The 22,433-nt window shown below is 46.5% G+C and overlaps 1 protein-coding gene across 2 annotated transcripts in view; it reads left to right on the forward strand.

Annotated features, from left to right (window-relative positions):
* The window catches only part of DAAM1 (dishevelled associated activator of morphogenesis 1), a 175,350-nt gene that overhangs the window by 55,917 nt on the left and 97,000 nt on the right, over nt 1-22,433 (forward strand). For both annotated transcript variants that reach the window (XM_081859162.1, XM_081859163.1), the window contains exon 2: nt 6,872-7,094. In XM_081859162.1, coding sequence (XP_081715288.1) covers nt 6,912-7,094 — 183 coding nt within the window. In that variant the 5' untranslated portion in view covers nt 6,872-6,911. The remainder of the gene's footprint in view (nt 1-6,871; nt 7,095-22,433) is intronic.

A 22,433-nucleotide genomic window follows, 5' to 3' on the forward strand; every position in this document is an offset into this window, starting at 1 on the left:
GAAGCCTTCGCGGCGAGCTCTGTGTGCAGGCTTTCCCCATCTTAAGCCTCTTATCCGGCAGCCGGATCAGAATTTCCAAATGGTTCCGCGCCGAGCCTTTTGGTGTGCACAGATGCAGAGCCATCGGTCCCGTGCGGGTGTCATGGCAACGGGCCGCTGGCACCGTGTCAGCTGGGTGGCTGCAAAACTGCATTTTTGAGATTTTCATATTATAACAGGTTTAAAACACAAACAAAACCCACACACCTCCCGACAGCTGTTGCTTGTGTTGAGGAAGCTTGTGTTTTTGTTTTTGCTTAATTTAATTAAGTTAGCAGAATGGTGTCTTAATTCAACAGAGGCCGCCACCGTTTTTAAACACTACTGAGCAGCCTTCACCAGAAGGCAGCACTGCACAGTGGTACCTCGGGTTACAGATGCTTCAGGTTATGTAATTTCGGGTTGCGCACTGGGACGGGTTACTTCCGGGTGTCAGCGCTCACGCATGCACAGAAATGCCGAATCGCAACCCGCACGTGCACAGAAGTGGCGCTGCGGGTTGCGAACACTGGGTTGTGAACATGCCTCCCGCATGGATCACGTTCGCAACCCGAGGTTCCACTGTATCGGGAAGCTTTTAATGTATTTTGCGTATTTTTATATTTTGTTGGAAGCAGACCAGAATGGCCGGGACAATGTAGTCAGGTGGGTGGGATACAAGTACAGTAAAATTATTATTATTATTATTATTCACCAACCCCTAGTACATGCTGTATTCTACCCGTTCCAGGGAATTGCAGGTGAGCAGAGTGCTGTTGTGTCCACCTTGCAGACATCCCTTTGACGCATCTGGTCGGCTACAGACTATCTTGCCAGAGTGGTGCATGCTCTTGTTATCTCCCGCTTGGACTACTGCAATGCGCTCTATTTGGGGCTACTGTTGAAGGTGACCCGGAAACCACAAATAACCCAGAATGCGGCAGCCAGACTGGTGACTGGGAGCGGCCACCGAGACCTTATAACACCGGTCCTGAAAGACCTACATTGGCCCCCAGTACAATTTCGAGCACAATTCAAAGTGTTGGTGCTAACCTTTAAAGCCCTAAACGGCCTCGGCCCAGTATACCTGAAGGAGCGTTTCCACCCCCATTATTCAGCCCAGTCACTGAGGTCCAGCACCGAGGGCCTTCTGGCGGTTCCCTCACTGCGAGAAGTGAGGTTACAGGGAACCAGGCAGAGGGCCTTCTCGGTAGTGGCACCCACCTGTGGAACACCCTCCCACCAGATGTCAAGGAAATAAACAATTATCTGACTTTTAGAAGACATCTGAAGGCAGCCCTGTTTAGGGAAGCTTTTAATGTTTGATGTTTTATCGTGTTTTTAATATTCTATTGGGAGCCTCCCAGAGTGGCTGGGGAAACCCAGACAGATGGCTGGGAATAAATAATATGTTGTTGTTGTTGTTGTTGTTGTTGTTGTTGTTGTTGTGAATAAATAATATATTGTTGTTGTTGTTGTTGTTGTTGTTGTTGTTGTTGTTGTTGTAATTAGAATTAGAATTAGAATTAGAATTGAATGTTGGATCAGGTGGGCTCCCTTTGGACTGTTCTGGCAAGCTCTTCTTACGCTTTTATGCCAGGGGTCAGCAACCTTTTTCAGCCGTGGGCCGGTCCACCATCCCTCAGACCATGTGGTGGGCCGGTCTGTATTTTGAAAAAACAAACGAACGAATTCCTATGCCCTATGCAAATAACCCAGAGATGCATTTTAAATAAAAGCACACATTCTACTCATGTAAAAACACGCTGATTCCCAGACTGGATTTAGAAGGCGATTGGGCCGCATCTGGCCCACAGGCTTTACGTTGCCTACCCTTGTCTTACGCCTGCCATGTTTTCGACTACAGTTGCCATAGCTCCAGCCAGCACTGTCCTATAGGCACCTCTGGACAAAGCCCACGGCAGTGATGCAGTCTACATCTAGGTTGCGGACTGCTGTAGCGAGGTCCCTTTGAAAAGGTATTGATCGGTGGTGTTTGATTGTCGGCTGCTTTTGATAGCCCGTTGAGTGGAGTTTCACTGAACTTGCTTTGACCTTGTCGCTAACGTCTAATCTGTGCCTTGTCAATAGCCTCCTGTGTCCTGCCTTGGGGGTGTCTCCTCCAGCCAGTCCACCACGAGAAATTGTGTTAGAAAATCATATCTATAAGCTAATTGCCAAATGACACATTAAACCTAGACTTCAGTCACCACAGTGGAATGTCTAGGCGCCTTTTGCTTGGCAGTAGAAATTATTATTATTATTATTATTATTATTATTATTATTATTATTATTATTATTATTTTCTATACCGCTTTATATTTTAAAGAAATATTCCAAAATCAAATAAAGGCCCAGGAGATTTCCTTGTCAGGGAAACCATAGATCAGCGTTGGAGCTTGCAGAAGGTCTCAGGTTCAATATTTTATGTCTTCAAGTGGGTTAAGAAAGGAGCCCTGTCTAAAACCTGGGAGAGCTATTGCCATTCAGTGATGGGCACACCTGTGCAATACAAGGCTTATTTATTTGCCTACTTTATGGAGTTGTTGCAAAATATTAAAGTAAGGCAATGTATGTAAAGCCCTTTGAACATTTTAAAAAGAATGCTAAGCGAATGCTGGGCTAATGATACGGTAGCAACCTTGTAAATAATCCCACAAAGGCAAAAGCATCATCACCATCCTTCTGTGGATTGGCAAAGGATAGAAGGAGAACCTCCATCCTTTTTGCACCAGCTGGCTGGATTTTTCTTTCTAATTCTCCCCCTGCCCCCCCCAAACCACTTTTATTATAAGAAACTAATTATTACCAAATCTGTCCTTTTTTTTTGCCATGGTAATTTGCTTCAGAACTTAACTGAATAAAAAGGCTGACGTCTACTCACATATTACAGATAAATGGGCAGTAAGCATATTAACAAGACCTGGTCCTGTCTTTCAGGAGCATTGAAGGGATTGTAGGATATGTGTTTGATGTTTTAATTTGTTGGAAGCTGCCCAGAGTGGCTGGGGGATATAAATTATTATTATTATTATTATTATTATTATTATTATTATTATTATTATTATGGCCAGATTTCTGCGTTGGGCATGAAAGAGAGGGAGCGTCTCACTTGGTTTCTGTGCTGGGTACAGAAGAGGCGTGGAACTCCCTGGCCAACCCATACGCAATGCCTTGTTGCCTTGTTGCTTACCGCTGTGAGGCTAGTACTTACCGTATTTTTTGCTCTATAAGACTCACTTTTTCCCTCCTAAAAAGTAAGGGGAAATGTGTGTGCGTCTTATGGAGCAAATGCAGGCTGCGCAGCTATCCCAGAAGCCAGAACAGCAAGAGGGATTGCTGCTTTCACTGCGCAGCAATCCCTCTTGCTGTTCTGGCTTCTGAGATTCAGAATATTTTTTTCTTGTTTTCCTCCTCCAAAAACTAGGTGCGTCTTGTGGTCAGGTGCGTCTTATAGAGCGAAAAATACGGTAATTACAAGGCTATATAGCCTGGTGTGAAGAATTGATGCTTTTGAATTCTGGTGCTGGAGGAGACTCTTGAGAGTCCCGTGGACTGCAAGAAGATCAAACCTATCCATTCTGAAGGAAATCAGCCGTGAGTGCTCACTGGAAGGACAGATCCTGAAGCTGAGGCTCCAATATTTGGCCACCTCATGAGAAGAGAAAAGACTCTCATGTTGGGAAAGATGGAGGGCACAAGGAGAAGGGGACGACAGAGGACGAGATGGTTGGACAGTGTTCTGGAAGCTACCAGCATGAGTTTGACCAGACTGCGGGAGGCAGTGGAAGACAGGAGTGCCTGGCGTGCTCTGGTCCATGGGGTCACGAAGAGTCGGACACGACTGAACGACTAAACAACAACAACAACATAGCCTGGTGTCAAAGTGCAAGGGTCAAAGAATCATTGAGTTAGCAGGGAGTGAGGCCCACTTCTGTTTTTGCTCTGGTTGAAATCATTTTGGCTGTGGACTTCCCCATGCAAACACAATGGCATTTCTTGTTTGTGGATCTGTGTGTGTGTGTGTGTGTGTGTGGTATCACAGTGCCCAAAGGCACATGAGTCCTGGTGGACTGGTTCCAGCCTCTACCTTGAGAAGCTATCCTGCGCCTGTAAGTCCCCGTATAAATGTCTCGCCCAACCTACTTTTGAAAACCTTGCTTCTGCACCGTTGGGAGGCTGAGGGCAGGAATGCGGTGCAGCCTAGCCAGACTGCATGAGCAACTTTTGTGCTGTCTAAGCTGGCATCTGCCTCGAGGGCATTGTGCAACGTTGGGTGAGATTTCTGTGGAAAGTCCGTGGCAGCGTGTTGGCAGAATGCCTTCCTTTTCATGGAAACACTGGCAGAGCTGAGGAATGGGACTGGGCTTCTGCCAAAAGCGGGTAATGAAGAAGCCTTGCGTGATCTTCACATGCAACGCAGCGTGGGTCATGGGACTTGTTTGAGTCTTGCTGCTGTTGGGAGGTTGGAGTTTGCTTGCTAACCTCCCATCCTAGAGACTTGATTGTCCAGGCTGCTAGGAACTTGTTTCCAGTACGTTGCCGAAATAAACTTTCCCCTATTGCCTTTTAAAAAAGGGGGAGGGAGCCTTTACAATAACCAAACCAACAGGTGCCATTGTGTGACTCTGCCAATTTGACCATTTAGATCTAGGCTTGTTGGCTCTGACTGGCAGCCGCTCTCCAGGTTGCCAGGATGAGATCTTCCTGATAGGGCTGGGCAATATCTGGTTTTCAACATTGCAATATGCCACCAGCTAAATATCAGCAATATATCAGTATATCATGAGGTCTGAAATAAGGATGCAACTTTGTAGAGGCAAACAGTAGGGCCAGGCGATAACTGGTTTTCAACATCATGATATATCACCAGCTAAACATTGCAATATACTGATATGTCGCGATGTCTGAAATAGCGATGGAGCTCTGCAGAGGCGTCGGCTGGCTTCACAGTTTTTCCCACATTGTGATTTTTGCATAACAAACACACATATCATGATTCACAATATATTACCAGGTCAAAGATTATATAACCACTGTCACGATATGGACTTCAAAGCGGTTTTGGAGGATATACAGTGCTGCCTCGCAAGATGAAATTAATTCGTTCCGCAAGTTTTTTCTTCGTGCGAGTTTTTCGTCTTGTGAAGCACAGTTTCCCATAGGAATGCATTGAAAATCAATCAATGAGTTCCTATGGAAACCGCCTTCAGACCAGGTTCTTCTTGCGAAGCAAGCCCATAGGGAAATTCGTCTTGCGGAACGACTCAAAAACGGAAAACTCTTTCGTCTTGCGAGTTTTTCGTTTTGCAAGGCGTTCATCTTGCGAGGCACCACTGTACAGCAGACGCTCAGGTAATGAATGTGATCCGTGCTGGAGGCACGTTAGCAAACCGTAGCACCGCGTCTGCAAACACGTGGGTCATGATTTGGTGATTCTGCGCATGCGTGAGCGCCAAAACCCGGAAGTAACCCGTTCTGGTACTTCTGGGTTCGGTGCGGTGTGCAACCTGAAAATGCACAACCTGAAGCATCTGTAACCCGAGGTATGACTATATTACCCAGCCCAACTTCCCTGTTGCCTATTACCTCTCATTTTTAAAAACTGGCGGTTCTGGGATGGAACGTGGGGTGTTCTGCATGTAAGGCACGGCCTGCGCCATCAAGCCACAGACTTTTCCCATAAATGCAATCACGTTGCACCATTTGCCCACGTGAACTAGATGTTTCCAGCATAGTTTTGTAGATGTCACATGACAACACACTAATTATTATTATTATTATTATTATTATTATTATTATTATTAAATTTGTATACCGCCCTTCATCCGAAGATCACAGGGCAGTTCACTGGTGGCAAGACTGGCGTCTCCTCCCGAGAAGCTCCACTTCTTAGCAATGCTGCTTCTTAACGCATCCCTCGCTGCAAGCATGAAGGTTCGGCCGTGATCTGCAACTAACAACAAGCGTTGGCGTGCCTATTATCTCTTAGTAATAGAGAAAACAATGTAAATTGCTAATTCCAGGCTTTTCCCAGCAGACGTGCTCCCTGGGAGCGAGCCTGTTAGACAGACGCTGAACCCTTAGGTTTCCCTATTTAAAGATGAGTTCTGCTCTGTGTCTCTTGTGGGGGGGGGGCAGTTGTTGTTTCTGTTTTGCTTTAGCCTCTTATGAGTTTAATGACTGGGGAAGCAGGGAGTGGTGTGGATGAACAGGAGCTCATCGAAAAGCAACTAGTACTTTGTGGCTTTCTCCAATCAACTCTGCAGACCAGCTGGCAGAAGAACTGAGGGAGGGGAGGGGAGGGGAGATGATGACATCCTTCTGAGCACTGGGCTTTCCGATTCCAGAAGTTTCCAAGCGGCACCCATCTCTCTGCAAAACTTGGAGGCACGAGCACCATTGCTTTAAAAGGCCGGAGGAGAAAAAGAACATTTTAATAATAATAATAACAATAATAATCTGCTGAACGAGGAAAATAACCAGCAGGGTCCAGTCACAGCGAGGGGATTTGAACCCTCGTCTCCCAGGTCCTAGTCTGACACTCTATAACCACTGCACCGCACTGTTTCTGGTGTTATTCAGTACACCTGCAATGACCATTGGTGCACTTGATACTCCCATATCGTTAAAAAGCATGGCAGCCACTCCGTCAGGTCCTGCCAGCGATCGGTTTATACTTCCAGGATGATGGTGTTTGGGCCAAAGGCTCCACGTCGGAATGATGTACTGGGGACTACTTATTGAAGAACAGGGCTTTAAAAAGAGGTGGGCAGTGGGATCTGGGCTTGGGTAGCCCAGCTCAGCTGCTAGCCCAAACCGTTAACACGTTCTCCTCTTCCCTCCTTTGTAGGGTTTAGCGTCTAGGAAGGCAAACCAGAAGAACTCCAGCCATGGCCCCACGGAAAAGGAGCGGGCGAGGGATCTCGTTTATCTTCTGCTGCTTCCGGAATAATGACCACCCGGAGATCACTTACCGGCTGCGGAATGACAGCGCCTTTGCCCTGCAGACGATGGAGCCCTCCCTGCCCATGCCTCCGGTGGAAGAGCTGGACGTTATGTTCAGCGAGCTTGTGGTGAGTGATCGCCCCGCGCTTGTCCGTATTGCTGCTTTTATTTATTTCCATTAAAAAAATGTATTTGTTTTTCATTAGAAATAACAGTAAAACCAGACCTTAAGCAAAATGACGAAAGCGTAGATTAGGTCTGCTGTTTTTAGTTTTTAATGTACAGGTTTTCCCCCTCCCCGTTCCTGACCCCTGTGCGCATCGATGGAGCAGGCATAAGCCCGCCCTGTTCTGCCCTGTTTTCCGGCCACTTCCGGGTTGGCAGCGATGAGCACGTGTGTGGTGGACTAGCTGGCTGGGCTCCTTCGTCTGCTTGCTTGCTTGCTTGCTTGCTCTGAGGCCGCCTCAGCTCCTGGCACCCAGCACCCCCTGGCCAGCCCCAGAAGCACCATTCGCCTGGAGAGCTTGTAGGCAGGGCTGCTGCAACAAACAGCTGTGCAAGCTTTTGGGAGGCAGAGACTTGAAGGGGCATCAGAGGAGGGAGGGGGGAAAGAGGGACAGAGCCCAGAGTTGCCTACAGCACCGCTGACCATCTTTCCAAGCGCCCCAGGGTGCCACGGCACACTGGTTGAAAACAACTGACTTATGGGATGATGTACCTAATAAACCGAGGAGCAAGTTTTTAATCAGAGAGTTGGTGCAGAATGTGTCCTTTTGAAGAACAGAGGATAAAAGAAAGAACCTATCATAATAGGTTTCATTACTTGTTGTTTGCCAGTTTGGGCTCCTTTGGGAGAAAGGATGGGATATAAAGTTTAATAGCAATAATATAATTTCATTTATCTTATAGATGCATAAGCCATCCTTCAGTATAGAACTCCCAGTATGACTGTTTATGATGAAGCGTGTGTTTCAATTTTCACGCAGGCGAGGGACTGCCAACCTTTTTAGGGACATTGGGATTTTTGAGGGAGTGCTGTAGGGGCCACCCCACCTGATCAGCCCCCCACCCACAGAAAGACACCTATAGCATGCTCACAGGGTTCAAGGAGGAAGTGGGGAAGAATGTCGCTTTTTCAACTTCCTCCTTCTGCTCTGTGCGTCTTTCAAGGGAGGAGAGAATAACGTCCCTCACTGCCTCAAGACACCAAAGGGGCACTGGACGTATTTGTTGGGTTTGGGGCCCAGAGGCTTCATTCGTCCATTAAGAGTTTGGGTGTAATCTTCAACACCTCCCTTTCCATGGAGGCGCAGATTGCAGCTATAACAAAGGCGGCATTTTTTCATCTCCGCCAAGCTAAGCAGTTGGCTCCTTACCTCTCTCGCCCTGACCTAGCCACTGTGATCCACGCGACGGTCACCTCCAGACTGGATTATTGTAACTCGCTCTACGTGGGGCTGCCCTTGAGACTGACCCAGAAACTCCAGCGGGTGCAGAATGCCGCGGCGAGACTCCTTACGGGGTCCTCGCTGCGGGATCACATTGACCCGGTGCTATACCAGCTGCACTGGCTCCCGGTGCAGTACAGGATCAGGTTTAAGGTGCTGGTTTTAACCTTTAAAGCCCTATACGGCCTAGGACCCTCGTACCTACGGGACCGCCTCTCCTGGTATGTCCCACAGAGGACCTTACGGTCTTCAAACAAAAACGTCTTGAAGGTCCCAGGCCACAGAGAGGTTAGGCTGGCCTCAACCAGAGCCAGGGCTTTTTCGGCTGTGGCCCCAATCTGGTGGAACGCTCTGTCACAAGAGACAAGAGACTAGGGCCCTGCAGGACTTTCCGCAGGGCCTGCAAGACAGAGCTGTTCCACCAGGCCTTTGGCCAGGGCACAGCCTGACTCCCTCCTTTGGCAATCCTCACAGAACTTCTAGCCCAAATGGTTGCCATTAATTTGATTGGAATTAATTTTATAATGAAATGATTTTAGAATGTTTTACCATTTTACTGTTGTTAGCCGCTCTGAGCCCAGCTTCGGCTGGGGAGGGCGGGTTATAAATAAAAATTATTATTATTATTATTATTATTATTATTATTATTATTATTGACAGAGGAAGACCTCAAGGGAAGCACCTTAATTACCCCTGCTATAGACCCCCCAACTCATTTGCCATTTCCAGTGCCGGACAAGCAAAACTGAATCCAAGCATGCCAGCGCCAGCTGTGTCTTTGGCTGGCATGTTGGCTTCCCCCTTGTGCCAAGGCCCTTACACACAAATGGCCGCACGCTTGGGCATTGTGAGATGAGGGCGAGCTGCTTGTCTCGCTGCCTGTCAGGGCTTTGCCTGCTTTTTCCGCCACACACAAGGAGAGAGGGGCTTGTGGAGGGGGAGAGAGGCTCTCACAAAAGGGCAGCCAGCCCTGGCTTTGCTTTTTGACGGGGTGCAGTTTCGCAGCTGCTTGGAAATGAATGGGGTTGCCGAGGCAACCTGCAAGGCTTCCTCAGATGGGTGATGGGGGGGACATGCCTTGTTGACTTCCAGTGTTTCAGCTTTTGGGTTAACGCTACCTTCAGGCTTCGGGGAAGAATAGGAGAGGGAGCAGCGGGGTCATTGGGGAGGGATGGGGGTTGGTGCGGCAGGTGGGTGGGCAAAGCCCGTGACCATGGGATCTTCGGACAATTACCAAGTGAATACCTTTGGTGCTTGCCGGACCAGAAGGTCGAATTCTTCCAGGCTCTTGTCTTGCTCCCACCCCTAAATCTCTTTGTGCTCCAGCCCCATCTGGCACCAGCTGTTGCATAATCTCACCAATTCATCTGTCCATCAAGACGTTGAGCACTTCTGGGATGTTTACAATGGAAAAAAACCCAGGCATGAGACGTCTTGTTGGGAGGGTAAGCAGTTCACGCAGATAGGATTTGTTCGGTCGATCCCAGATTTATGAAATCCTAGAATTCTGCAGTTGGAAGGGACCCCCAGGGGTCATCTAGTCCAACCCCCCTGCAATGCAGGAATCTCAGCTAAAGCATCCAGGACAGATGGCCATCCAAGCTCTGCTCAAAATCCTCCAAGGAAGGAGAATCCTCAGCCTCCCAAGAGAATCCGTCCCACCATCAAACAGCTCTTCCGACAGTTCTTCCTGATGTTTAGTCACAATCTCTTCTCTTGTAACTTGAAGCCATTGCTTCAAGTCCTGCCCTCCAGAGCAGGAGAGAGCAAGCTTGTTCCCTCTTCCATTCCCTCTTCCATGTGGCAGCTCTTGAGATATTTGAAGATGGCTATCGTATCTCCTTTCAGTTTTTTTCTTCTCCAAGCTAAACATCCCAGCTCCTTCAACCATTCCTCATAAGGCTTGGTTTCCAGTCCCTTGATCTTCTTGGCTGCCCTTCTCTGCACATGTTCCAGCTTGTCAATATCCTTTTTAAATTGTTGTGCCCAGAATTGGACACAGTATTCCGGGGTCTGACCAAGTCACAATAGGTAAAGGGTAAAGGGACCCCTGACCATTAGGTCCAGTCATGGCTGACTCTGGAGTTGTGGCACTCATCTCGCTTTATTGCCCGAGGGAGCCGGCGTACAGCTTCCAGGTCATGTGGCCAGCATGACTAAGCCACTTCTGGCAAACTGGAGCAGCACACGGAAACACCGTTTACCTTCCCGCCAGAGTGGTACCTATTTATCTACTTGCACTTTGACGTGCTTTCGAACTGCTAGGTTGGCAGGAGCAGGGACCAAGTAACGGGAGCTCTTTTTTATATATATATATAATATTTATTAAATTTTTAACCGAAAAGAGTTACAAAATAATAACACACAAGAAAAAAAAAATACAAAGATACAAAAACCAAAAATTTAACATAAAAAGAAAAAAGTAAAAAAGTAAAAATCCCTCTTTTATAATATCTTACATTCATTTACTTATTTTCATGACTTCCTCACACCTCCCTTTTTTGTATTCCATTAAAAAAATTATTCAGCAAGTTCGTAACCTCATATTTTACCCTTAATTATTTATCTTCACATATTCTAACTTCAAATTTTCCTCTGATATCCATCCCTTCTTGCATATTCTTATTTTACCTTATTACTAGAACCACTTCATTTTATTCCAACGTCTTTAACATTCAATAATTTTACAGTCTTTCTGTAGATAGATTTTAAATTTCTTCCAATCTTCTTCCACCGACTCTTCTCCCTGGTCTTGGATTCTGCCGGTCATTTCAGCCAATTCCATATAGTCCATTACTTGCATCTGCCATTCTTCCAGGGTGGGTAGGTCTTGTGTCTTCCAATGCTTTGCAATGAGTATTCTTGCTGCTGCTGTAGCATACATAAAAAAAGTTCTATCCTTCTTTGGCACCACTTGGCCGACCATGCCCAGGAGAAAGGCCTCTGGTTTCTTCAAGAAGGTATATTTAAATACCTTTTTCAATTCATTATAGATCATTTCCCAGAAAGCCTTAATCCTTGGGCACGTCCACCAGAGGTGAAAGAATGTACCTTCAGTCTCTTTACATTTCCAACATTTATTATCGGGCAGATGATAGATTTTTGCAAGCTTGACTGGGGTCATGTACCACCTGTATATCATTTTCATAATATTCTCTCTTAGGGCATTACATGCCGTGAATTTCATACCTGTGGTCCACAACTGTTCCCAGTCAGCAAACATAATGTTATGGCCGATATCTTGTGCCCATTTTATCATAGCAGATTTTACCGTTTCACAAGTAACGGGAGCTCACCCCATCACGGGGATTCAAACCGCCGACCTTCTGATTGGCAAGTTCTAGGCTCTGTGGTTTAACCCACAGCGCCACCTGCAACCAAGTCACAATAGAGTGGTACTATTTACTTCCCTTGATCCGGACACTAGATTTCTGTGGATGCAGCTTAGATTAGCACTAGCTTCTTCTTCTTCTTTTGCTCCTGCTGCTGCTGCATCACAATGTTGGCTCACGTGGTCCACTAAAAGCCCTAGATCCTTTTCACACATACTGCCTCCATCTTCTGTTTGTGCTGAAACAGACTGGAAAAAAAGGCTTGTTGCTTCCATTAATGGAAGATGCATTCATGCCTTTTAACAGTGGCATTAGAGGTCAAAAATCAGGGAGCGCACCTTTTCTCGTTGCTCCATATCTCCATGGCAGAGGAAATGTAGCTGTTGCCTTCTCCCGCGCCTTTGAACGGTGTCGCCTCTGCCTTTAGAAGTGATGGCCCTGATTCCCTATGAGAATCAGGATTACAAGAAGGAAAAAGCTTGACATCCTGATTGCTGGGGTACCTTTGAAAGCATGTGAGCCGCACTGAGGAACCTGAAATCTTGGAAGTTTGATTGGAATGGGTAGGGCCGAGTTGGGTTTTTCTAGAGGAGCAGCAAAAAAGCAGCTAGGTCTTTGTTCATCAGTGCAATGGGCGTAATTTGTACAGTTTTTGGCATGCCTCTTTTTTTGGGATGCAGAATTCTCATTTCCATTCGTCAGTGCGCACACACTCCCAGCAACATACTGAAGCACTTTAGTATTCAGAGTGCAATGGAATTGATATCCCTATAATATGGTATAATCCTCAGGGGCGCAAATGTACCTCGTTGCAGTTAAAAGGCATGGAGCAAGCATAGCTCTGGGGCAGATTAGGTTTGGGAGGGCGCTTAAGCCTTCCGTGTCATCAGCAGCCATTACAGACGCAGAGCAATTTTAATCATTAGATCATGCATTATGGATCATGCTTGCTATGAGAATGGGGGAGGCAGCGTTGAAGGCACAGGTAATCCAAGCCTGAGACAATGACTTTCAGGACAGGTGTGTTGCTGAGCAGCCTTAAGGGATACTCTCTGGCAGGGAGTAAGTGCCAACTTTCCAGTAATATGTGGATTTCCCCTTCTGTGGGTGTCAGAGAGAGAGAGAGATCATCTTATTCTTATCTCTCTTGGCATAGATTCGAACCGCCGACCATGCGATCGGCAAGTCCTAGGCGCTGAGGTTTTACCCACAGCGCCACCCGCGTCCCTCCTTCAAATATACTGGACCGAGACCATAGGCCCAACAGAAGAAAAGCCCTGCTAGTTTGGACCAAAGGTCCACTTATCCCAGCATCTCCATCTTACAGTGACCATGAAGAGCATGCAAGCAGCTGTAGATGAGATTTACACTTTCACAATGGGGACTCTCTACACATCTTCCTAATTTTTTTTTCTGGGGTTTTCCCCAGCCCCCCTGGAGCAGACTCGGGGTGGGCATGGGGTACTTGTGGGGGTAAAGTTCCGCTTGGCAAGCATAAAACCATTGCACCACGTTAGATAGTTATCCATTTCTTTACATTTATATTCCTCCAAGGAGCTCAAAGAGGCGTACATTGTTTTCCCACCCCCCACCCCGTTTAATCCTCACAACAACCCTGAGAGGTAGGTTAGGCTGAGAGGCAGTAACTGGCCCAAGATCACCCAGGGAGCTTCGTGGCTGGAGTGGGGATTCGAATCCTGTTCTCCCAGGTCCTGGACCGACACTCTTAACCACAACACCGCCACTGACTATGAGCCACTCTCCCCACTTGTGATTCCCAGAGCTGCTATACTTTCCTCCTAATTTTTATTTTTTTTTTTAAAGCTGCATAAACTTAGCATTTTGTATGTATTGGCTTTTTCGTCCCCCACAGCCCACCTGCCCCAAATTACACATGTCTTCAGATGGTATTATATTTCTGGAAGGCTTCTGCTTGTTTCTTTTATCTTTCTGAAACTGCAAATGAATTAAGTGCCACTTGCTAATAATAAAGAGGTGGGGAGTCTGAATACCCCAGCAACAACAGGAGCAGCAGCGGCAACTGCCCTGCCAGATATCATTGATGGATTGTATCTCTCCATAATCTCTCCACTTTCTAGTTGGAGATAACTGCCTGGTCTAGATGGAGACTCTTCCCTCTGCCTGCCTGCCTTTTCCAAAACTTTGAGCGGTGTCAGCGGCGTTTACAGCGACGCTATCTTATAAATTAACCACCAGCTGAGATCGCTTACTTCATTTGATCCCCTGAATTGTTAAACTGACTGAGCACTTCAGGGCTGCTTGAAACTCACAGGATTCCTGAGGGTATCTTTAAATATCTTTTTTTTTTTAAGCAAAGGAGAGCTGAAGCTAAGGGTTAGAGCAGAGGTCAGCAAACCTTTTCCGCAGAGGGCCGGTCCACTGTCCCACAGACCTTGTGGGGGGCCGGAATATATTTATGGGGGAAAAGATGAACGAATTCCTATGCCCCACAAATAACCCAGAGATGCATTTTAAATAAAAGCACACATTCTACTCATGTAAAAACACGGTGATTCCCGGACCGTCCGCGGGCCGGATTTAGAAGGCGATTGGGCCAGATTAGGCCCCCGGGCCTTAGTTTGCCTACCCATGGGTTAGGCAGCCTTTCTCAACCTGTGGGTCCCCAGATGTTGTTGAACTTCAGCTCCCATCACCCCAAGGCCAGAACTCAGGGATGATGGAAGTTGTAGTCCAACAACATCTGGGGACCCACAGGTTGAGAATCACTGGGTTAGAGCAATTGGATTGCACACAGCAGGTTCTGGGTTCAATCGCTGGCATCTCCAGGTCGGGCTGGGATTGTTCCCTGTGTGAAAACAGAGACAGGAGCTGTCAGTTGCAGATGACACCATTGCCAGAACTCTGTGGGAAGAAGGATTGTGTGTTAAACACCTCTGGGTCTGGTCGCTCCGGGAGGGAACATGTAACCCACCGCTGAACGGTGGTCTCCTCCTCTGCTTCCACATGCTAGATTTCTGTGTTTAGAATCATAGAATTGTAGAGTTGGAAGGGACCCTGAGGATCATCCAGCCCAACCCCTTGCAATGCAGGAATATGCAGCTGTCCCTCTGCTGTACAAATTTAAAAACACTAGCAGGACTGAAGTAACTCCTACAATGTAGATGATAGAAGATGTGAAAAGATAAAATGCAGTGGTACCTCAGGTTACATACGCTTTAGGTTACATATGCTTCAGGTTACACACTCCACTGACCCAGAAATAGTGCTTCAGGTTAAGAACTTTGCTTCAGGATAAGAACAGAAATCGGGCTCCGACGGTGTGGCAGCAGCAGGAGGCCCCATTAGCTAAAGCGGTGCTTCAGGTTAAGAACAGTTTCAGGTTAAGAACGGACCTCCAGAACGAATTAAATATTTAACCTGAGGTACCACTGTACACGAATGGATCTGGTAAGAGATACCTACTGGCGGGAGGCAGGGAAGTCACAAGCTTGGCAAAGCTAAAATGTTTATATGTTGATTAATGTATTGTAAGAAAGAATGTGTAAAGAAAATAATAAAAATTTATTGACACACACAAAAAAGAGGAATATTCAGTGTCCCTTAATTGGGATCGAACCTGTAACCTTGGCGTTATCAGGACCACACTCTAACCAACTGAGCCTTCCCATTTTCTTCTCGCCAAATCTGATTTCGCATCTGTTGTGCTTTGCCCGCCCCTCCCCAGCACTAACATTTCCCCACCCAGATGAGAACGACACATGTTGAAGCGCTCGACGCTGCTGATGCAAGGAAAGCAATCCGGCAATAAAAAAATCGGGCTGTGAAGTGGTAACAGCCTTCTGAATCATTGCGTCTTAAAAACGAGCATCGAGTGCTGCTCCGCCTTGGTGGTGACGCCTGAGGTCTTTGATGATTGCTGCGTACAAAGCTCATCTGCACGATGCCTTTAAAGCAGCGTCGTACCACAGGCATGGCTTCCCCCCAGAGCATCCTGGGAACTGTAGTTTGACAAGGGTCTCCCTCCACGGTTGCCAAAGCTGCTTGCAGGTTCCCCATTAAGCAGTCTGGTTGGCCGTTGTGAGAATAGGATGCCAGAAGATTCTTCTGGAGTCTTTAGATTACAAGTCTTCATCTAATAAGCAGAGGGAAGCTGGGAGGAGAGAGTTACTCTTTCCAAGAGCCTCTCCCTTGTTTATTCCTGCTTATTAGTCAGAGGTGTCTGACTTTGGCTTCTGGTCTAAGTCTAAAGAAGGTGTGAATTTGTTTTCTTGGTAACGAACGATTTAGCACAAGTCAGCTGAAGAAATGTCAGGCAAAGCTTTTATGTTAAAAGGTTTAAGCGTAACCCGACGCCGGGAAGGTCATTGTGCTATGAGTAACCAACCTGCCTTCTTCTTGGGGTGTACATTACACTCTTTAGTTCTGACAGGTGCCTGCCTGTTCCTGGAGATTTTCATCCGAGGGAGTGCGAATAGGTGGCGTTAAATGCACATTATTTATTCCGTTTATATCCCTCCTTCCCTCTCAAAGGAAGGAGCACAGAGGGTTCCATAGGTCCCCACTTCTGTCATTCTCCTACAAAACAAAATTCCGCAGTGCTCTGTGTGCTAAAACACAAATATAAATTGCAATTATGCAGGATGAGGTATTAGCGTCCTGTTCCCAACAGCGGCTAGCCAGATGCACACAATCAGGGCCAGAAGGTAAAAGCTTCCCCGTTTCATCTTCAAAGATATTCGCAGATACACTGCCTGTGAAGCTGAAGGTTCTATTTAGCTACCTAGCCTTTGAAGGGATGCAGGTGGCGCAGTGGGTTAAACCACAAAGCCTTGCGCTTGCCGATCAGAAGGTCAGTGGTTCGAATCCCCGCGATAGGGTGAGCTCCCGTTGCTCGGTCCCTGCTCCTTCCAACCTAGCAGTTCGAAAGCACGTCAAAGTGCAAGTAGATAAATAGGTAGCATTCCAGTGGGAAGGTAAACGGCGTTTCCGTGCACTGCTCTGGTTTGTCAGAAGTGGCTTAGTCATGCTGGCCACATGACCCGGAAGCTGTACGCCGGCTCCCTCTGCTAATAAAGCGAGATGAGCGCCGCAACCCCAGAGTCGGCCACGACTGGACCTAATGGTCAGGGCTCCCTTTACCTTTACCTTTTAGCCTTTGAAAAACAGTCCTCCATAAATTGGCTTAACTCAGTTAGGGGCCATTGCAATATATTGTGGTAGGAAGTTATTCAATGTATGGGGGGGGGAGTGCTTCCTCTTATTCTCCTTGCCCCTACAGTGGTACCTCCAGTTACATACTTAATTCGTTCCGGAGGTCCGTTCTTAACCTGAAACTGTTCTTAACCTGAAGCACCACTTTAGCTAATGGGGCCTCCCGCTGCTGCTGTGGTGCCGCCGCATGATTTCTGTACTCATCCTGAAGCAAAGTTCTTAACCCAAGGTAATATTTCTGGGTTAGTGGAGTCTGTAACCTGAAGCGTATGTAACCTGAGGTACCACTGTATTGCCCATCAATAAGCAGGAGACACAGAGTAGTGTCTTTATACAGTCTGTTCAGCAGGGGGCTCCAGACTTAGTGGTGACTGGGTGGAGTTGGGAGTTGCCTGTTCAGTTCTTGTCTAGCCTCCCAACTTGTATGCCCTCTAAGGCTTCCTGCCAACCCGTTTGCTAATTAGGCCTCTTTATGACAGCCTAATTGGATTCACGCAAACTAGAACTACAATCAATTTGCTTGCTCTTAACTTTTAATTGTATTGCATCTTAAATGTTCGGTTGGCTTTTTGCAGTTTTAATCCTACCGTGAGCTGCGTTTTGAAAACCTTTTTATTGAATTGTGGGAAATAAATTCTGGAGAGTGGATGATATTGCGAAGCATATCTCTCTAATCTATCTTTGGGGGAATTTACAGAATATTACAGTGGTTCCCATACTTACGTTCAACTCCGGTTACGTATCCTGAGGGATACGCACATGGCAAACCCGGACGTATTTTTCCGGGTTTCGCCGCATGCATGTGCCATTCACATGCGCAGAACAGGCACCTCCAGGAAACCTCGGGGTCTGGCTGGAGCCCCGGGACAGGTTCCGTCTGTTATGTACTGAAGTTCTCACCCTGGGCCAGCAGGGGGATACTGTAGATAGTTTTCACTCAAATCCACATATGCAAATAAGGAATTGAAAGTGACGTTCAGTGATTGGATAGTTACAGAAAGTTGTTACTGTTGCGTTGTAGTGGAGCTCTATATAAGCAGGCTGGCTGAACCCTTCTGTTCAGTTCAGTTCTGGGACTGTGAATAAACAGGAGCTGTTTGAAGAATCGCTGTGTCGTCTGATATGTTCACCCACAACTTAATACCGTCCGCGACCGGAGGTACCGCTGTACTTTTCTAGTAATGCCAGAACCAAATGCCTTTCAAAAACGGGGACACCTTCGTATCCCTTTGGTACTATAGAAATCTAGATTTAAGAGCCACTTGACAAACATTGTCAGCTTCAGTTTCCTGAGATGGTCTTATTGTTTTTCCCATGGAATTAAAACATTCCTGCCAGGTACAAGCAGAAGGGAACATCCATTTTTCTCTCTGTCAAATTTGAAAAGAGGAAACCAGCATGGATCCTCCCTCCTTTGCTGGTGTTGTTGGGTCCTTCAGTCTAGGGCACCCCATGGATCTCTCTAGGGCATTGTAAAAAAACAAATCTGTGATTAAACTATAGCTGATCTACCGCTGTTAAATGGATTAGAGCTGGCACTCCTAATAAACATTGATTTGGGAGAAGCTCGTTGAATGTTGTGCTCTGGGAAGGAGCCCGCAGTCTGTGACGAAATGCCGCACAAACCGATGTGAGCACAAGAGAGATGCTTAATCTCGCAGCGCAGCCCAAAGCCCTTGATCCAGCTGTATGAGAAATAAGGGATGGAGCAGCTGTGTTCATATCTGCTGACTCTGCGTGTGTGTAACTGTGTGGTGCAAGCAGGGTGTGCACACACCCTGAATGTTGACTTTTGCTCATTATTTTCCGGGCGATTCGAAATGGAAATGTAGCCTTACGTTTCAAAGGATGTTGACACACCCATCGAACCGGGTTTGGGATGACATCAATGGAGGATTAAAAACGGGCTGGTTGGTGCCAAGTATTAGACTACACCCAGTTTGATAGGCTTTATGAATTGAAATTATTAACTTGGACGGTATGTTGGAAGCAGCAGGAAATAATAATAATAATAATAATAATAATAATAATAATAATAATAAATTTAATTTAATTTAATTTAATTTCTATACCGCCCTATAAACGAAGGTCTCAGGGTGGTTCACATAAAATATCAAATAATTAAATCAAAACAAAACCAACAACCCAATAAAAAACCCCAAAAGAGCCAGCATTTTTTAAATGAGGTGTTGGGTTACAAACACCTCAGGTTACAAACACTTCGGGTTACAGACTCCGCTAACCCAGAAGTAGTACCTCGGGTTAAGAACTTTACCTCAGGATGAGAACAGAAATTGTGTGGCGGCAGTGCGGTGGCAGCGGGAGGTCCCATTAGCTAAAGTGGTACCTCAGGTTAAGAACGGTTTCAGGTTAAGAATGGACCTCCAGAACGAATTAAGTTCGTAACCAGAGGTACCACTGTATAGGACATGGGTAGGCAAACTAAGGCCTGGGGCCAGATCCGGCCCACTCGCCTTCTAAATCCGGCCCGCAGACGGTCTGGGAATCAACGTGTTTTTCCATGAGTAGAATGTGTCCTTTCATTTAAAATGCATCTCTGGGTTATTTGTGGGGCATAGGAATTCGTTCATTATTATTTTTTCAAAATATAGTCCGGCCCCCCACAAGATCTGAGGGACAGTGGACCGGCCCTCTGCGGAAAAAGTTAGCTGACCCCTGGTAGAGGATCTAGATCAAGTCAGGCAAAGGCCTGGTTGAAAGGGAATATTTTTTATTTTATGTAAATTGTGTTACTTTTACTGTTGTTAGCTGCTCTGAGCCCGGCATCGGTTGGGGAGGGCGGGATGTTGTTGTTGTTGTTGTTGTTGTTGTTGTTGTTGTTGTTGTTGTTGTTATTTTGCCTGGCGCTTAAAGGTGTATGGTGAAGGCACCAGGCGAAATACAGTGGTGCCTCGAAAGACAAAATTAATCCGTTCCGTGAGGCTCTTCGTCTAGCGGTTTTTTCGTCTTGCGAAGCAAGCCCATTGACAGCTTAGCGGATTAGCGCTATTAGCGGTTTAGCGGCTTTTAGCAGATCAGCTGATAAGCGGCTTAGAGGCTTAGGAAAAGGGGGGGGAGGGGAAAAAACCTGCAGGAACTCGCAAGACATTTCGTCTTGCGAAGCAAGCCCATAGGGAAATTTGTTTTGCAAAGCGCCTCCAAAACGGAAACCCTTTCGTCTAGCGGGTTTTCCGTCTTGCGAGGCGTTCGTCTTGCGGGGCACCACTGTATTGCTTCTTGCCCTGAAAGCATTGCTAACACACCAGGAAGACAGTATTCTAGCTATCAGAATATGCTCCCTTTTCGATGCTGTGCTCACCTGGCAAACTGGTTTTGCAGGAATCACGACTCCCTCTAGAAGCATGATCAGCACTCCTGCAATCCAGGCCTGGCTTTTGTTTACTGCCTTCCTTCCTCTCCTGGCCTCCAAGGCACTCAGGGTGGCACCCACCCCATTTTTAGCCTTGCATCCTTTCTGTGAGGTCGGGGAAGAGCTGTAGCTCAGTGGCTTGAGTGTATACTTCGCAAACAAAAGGTTTCGGGCGCAATCCCCAACATTTCTAAGTAGGATTGTGAATGCCCCCATCAGCCCCGTCAGCCCAGAGCCTGATGAGACTACTCAGTGGCTACTAGCTACTAGCTCTGTTTATCTTTTATTTATTTGAACAATTTGTATAGCACATATACTTCTTCTTTTTAAGAACCCTAAGTGGTTTGCAACATACAGTATGTTTGACCTCCACTGACAGAGGCAATGTGTGCATCTGATTGCCCCTTGGTCAGAAACGCAGGGGGTGCTGTTGTATTTGACTTAGCCACCAAGAACAGAACGCTGGACTAGATCGTAGAATCGTACAGTTGGAAGGGTCCCCAAGAGTCATCCAGTCCAACCCCCTGCAATCTTCTTCCTCCTCTTCTTCTTCTTCTTCTTCTTCTTCTTCTTCTTCGGAGATCACTCATAGCCAAGTAAGATTGTCTTTCATAAACACGGTTTTAACAATGAGTCCGTAAGTGACCGTGGAGGCCAATTCTGGATCCACACGTCCCTCCACAGCGGGGACATTGGTTTCCAGGCGGGAGTTGATCACGGTGTGGATTTGCCAAGCGTGCCTTCCTCTTAACGCGTCTCTCCCTTGAGTTCTGAGTTCGAGTGTCTTTAAAGCCCATGCCACCTTTGGTAAAGGCTGTTCTCCAACTGGAGCGCTCACAGGCCAGTGTTTCCCAATTGTCAGTGTTTATACTACATTTTTTAAGATTTGCCTTGAGACAGTCTTTCAACCTCTTTTGTTGACCACCAGCATTATGCTTTCCATTTTTAAGTTTGGAATAGAGTAGTTGCTTTGGAAGATTACAATCAGGCATCTGAACAACATGGCCAGTCCAACGAAGTTGTTGTTGAAGAATCATTGCATTTGGGTTTAAGTGTACAGCCACCTGCTCCTGCAAAGTACGTGTTTTTTTTATAGATTTGCCTTGAGGCAGTCTTTAAACCTCTTTTGTTGACCACCAGCATTGCGCTTTCCATTTCTAAGTTCGGAATAGAGTAATTTCTTTAGAAGACGATCATCGGATGCAGGAAACTCAGCTAAAGTATCAGTGACAGGTGGCCATCCAACCTCTGCTTCAAAACCTCCAAAGAAGGAGAGAGAGTCCACCGCCTTCCAAGGGAGACTGTTCCTCTGTTGAACAGCTCTTACTGTCAGAAAGATCTTCCTGATGTTTGGTTGTAATCTCTTTTCTTGTAACTTGAAGCCATTGGTTCGAGTCCTACTCTCCAGAGCAGGAGGAAAACAAGCTTGCTCCCTCTTCTGTGTGACACCCATTCAGATGGCTCTCATATCTCCTCTCAGTCTACAGTGGTACCTCAGGTTAAGAACTTAATACATTCTGGAGGTTCGTTCTTAACCTAAAACTGTTCTTAACCTGAGGTACCACTTTAGCTAATGGGGCCTCCTGCTGCCGCCGTGCAATTTCTGTTCTCATTCTGAAGCAAAGTTTTTAACCCAAGGTACTATTTCTGGGTTAGCAGAGTCTGTAACCTGAAGCGTCTGTAACCTGAGGTACCAGTGTACTCTTTTTCCAGGCTAAACATGCCCAGCTCCTTCAACGGTCCCTCAGAAACTCAGATATATAAGCTAGGTGCCAAATGGCACCTTAAACCTACAATGCAGTCGCCATAACACAATGTCTATTTGCCAGGGGGTTGGACGCTACAATTCTACGATTCTACGACCTCAGCTGCATTGCTTGACTGTAGCTTGCTCTGACAACAATTCACTTGCCCCAGCATGCAAGAAGGAGAAAGATGCACAGTCAAAATGGAAACGAACTAAGGCAGAGGTTTTTAAACTGTGGTGTGTGAGTTCCTTTTGGGTGGCCAAATTATTTTTACTATTAAATGAACCAAAACTAAAACGATATGAGAATGCACGAGGACTGTTCAGAGACAATTGATTTGAAAAGATAAGAAGATTGGTTCTAAAAATATTGAGAC

The sequence above is a fragment of the Podarcis erhardii genome (assembly GCF_964252035.2).
Source record: "Podarcis erhardii genome assembly, chromosome: 1".
Lineage (NCBI taxonomy): Eukaryota > Metazoa > Chordata > Lepidosauria > Squamata > Lacertidae > Podarcis > Podarcis erhardii.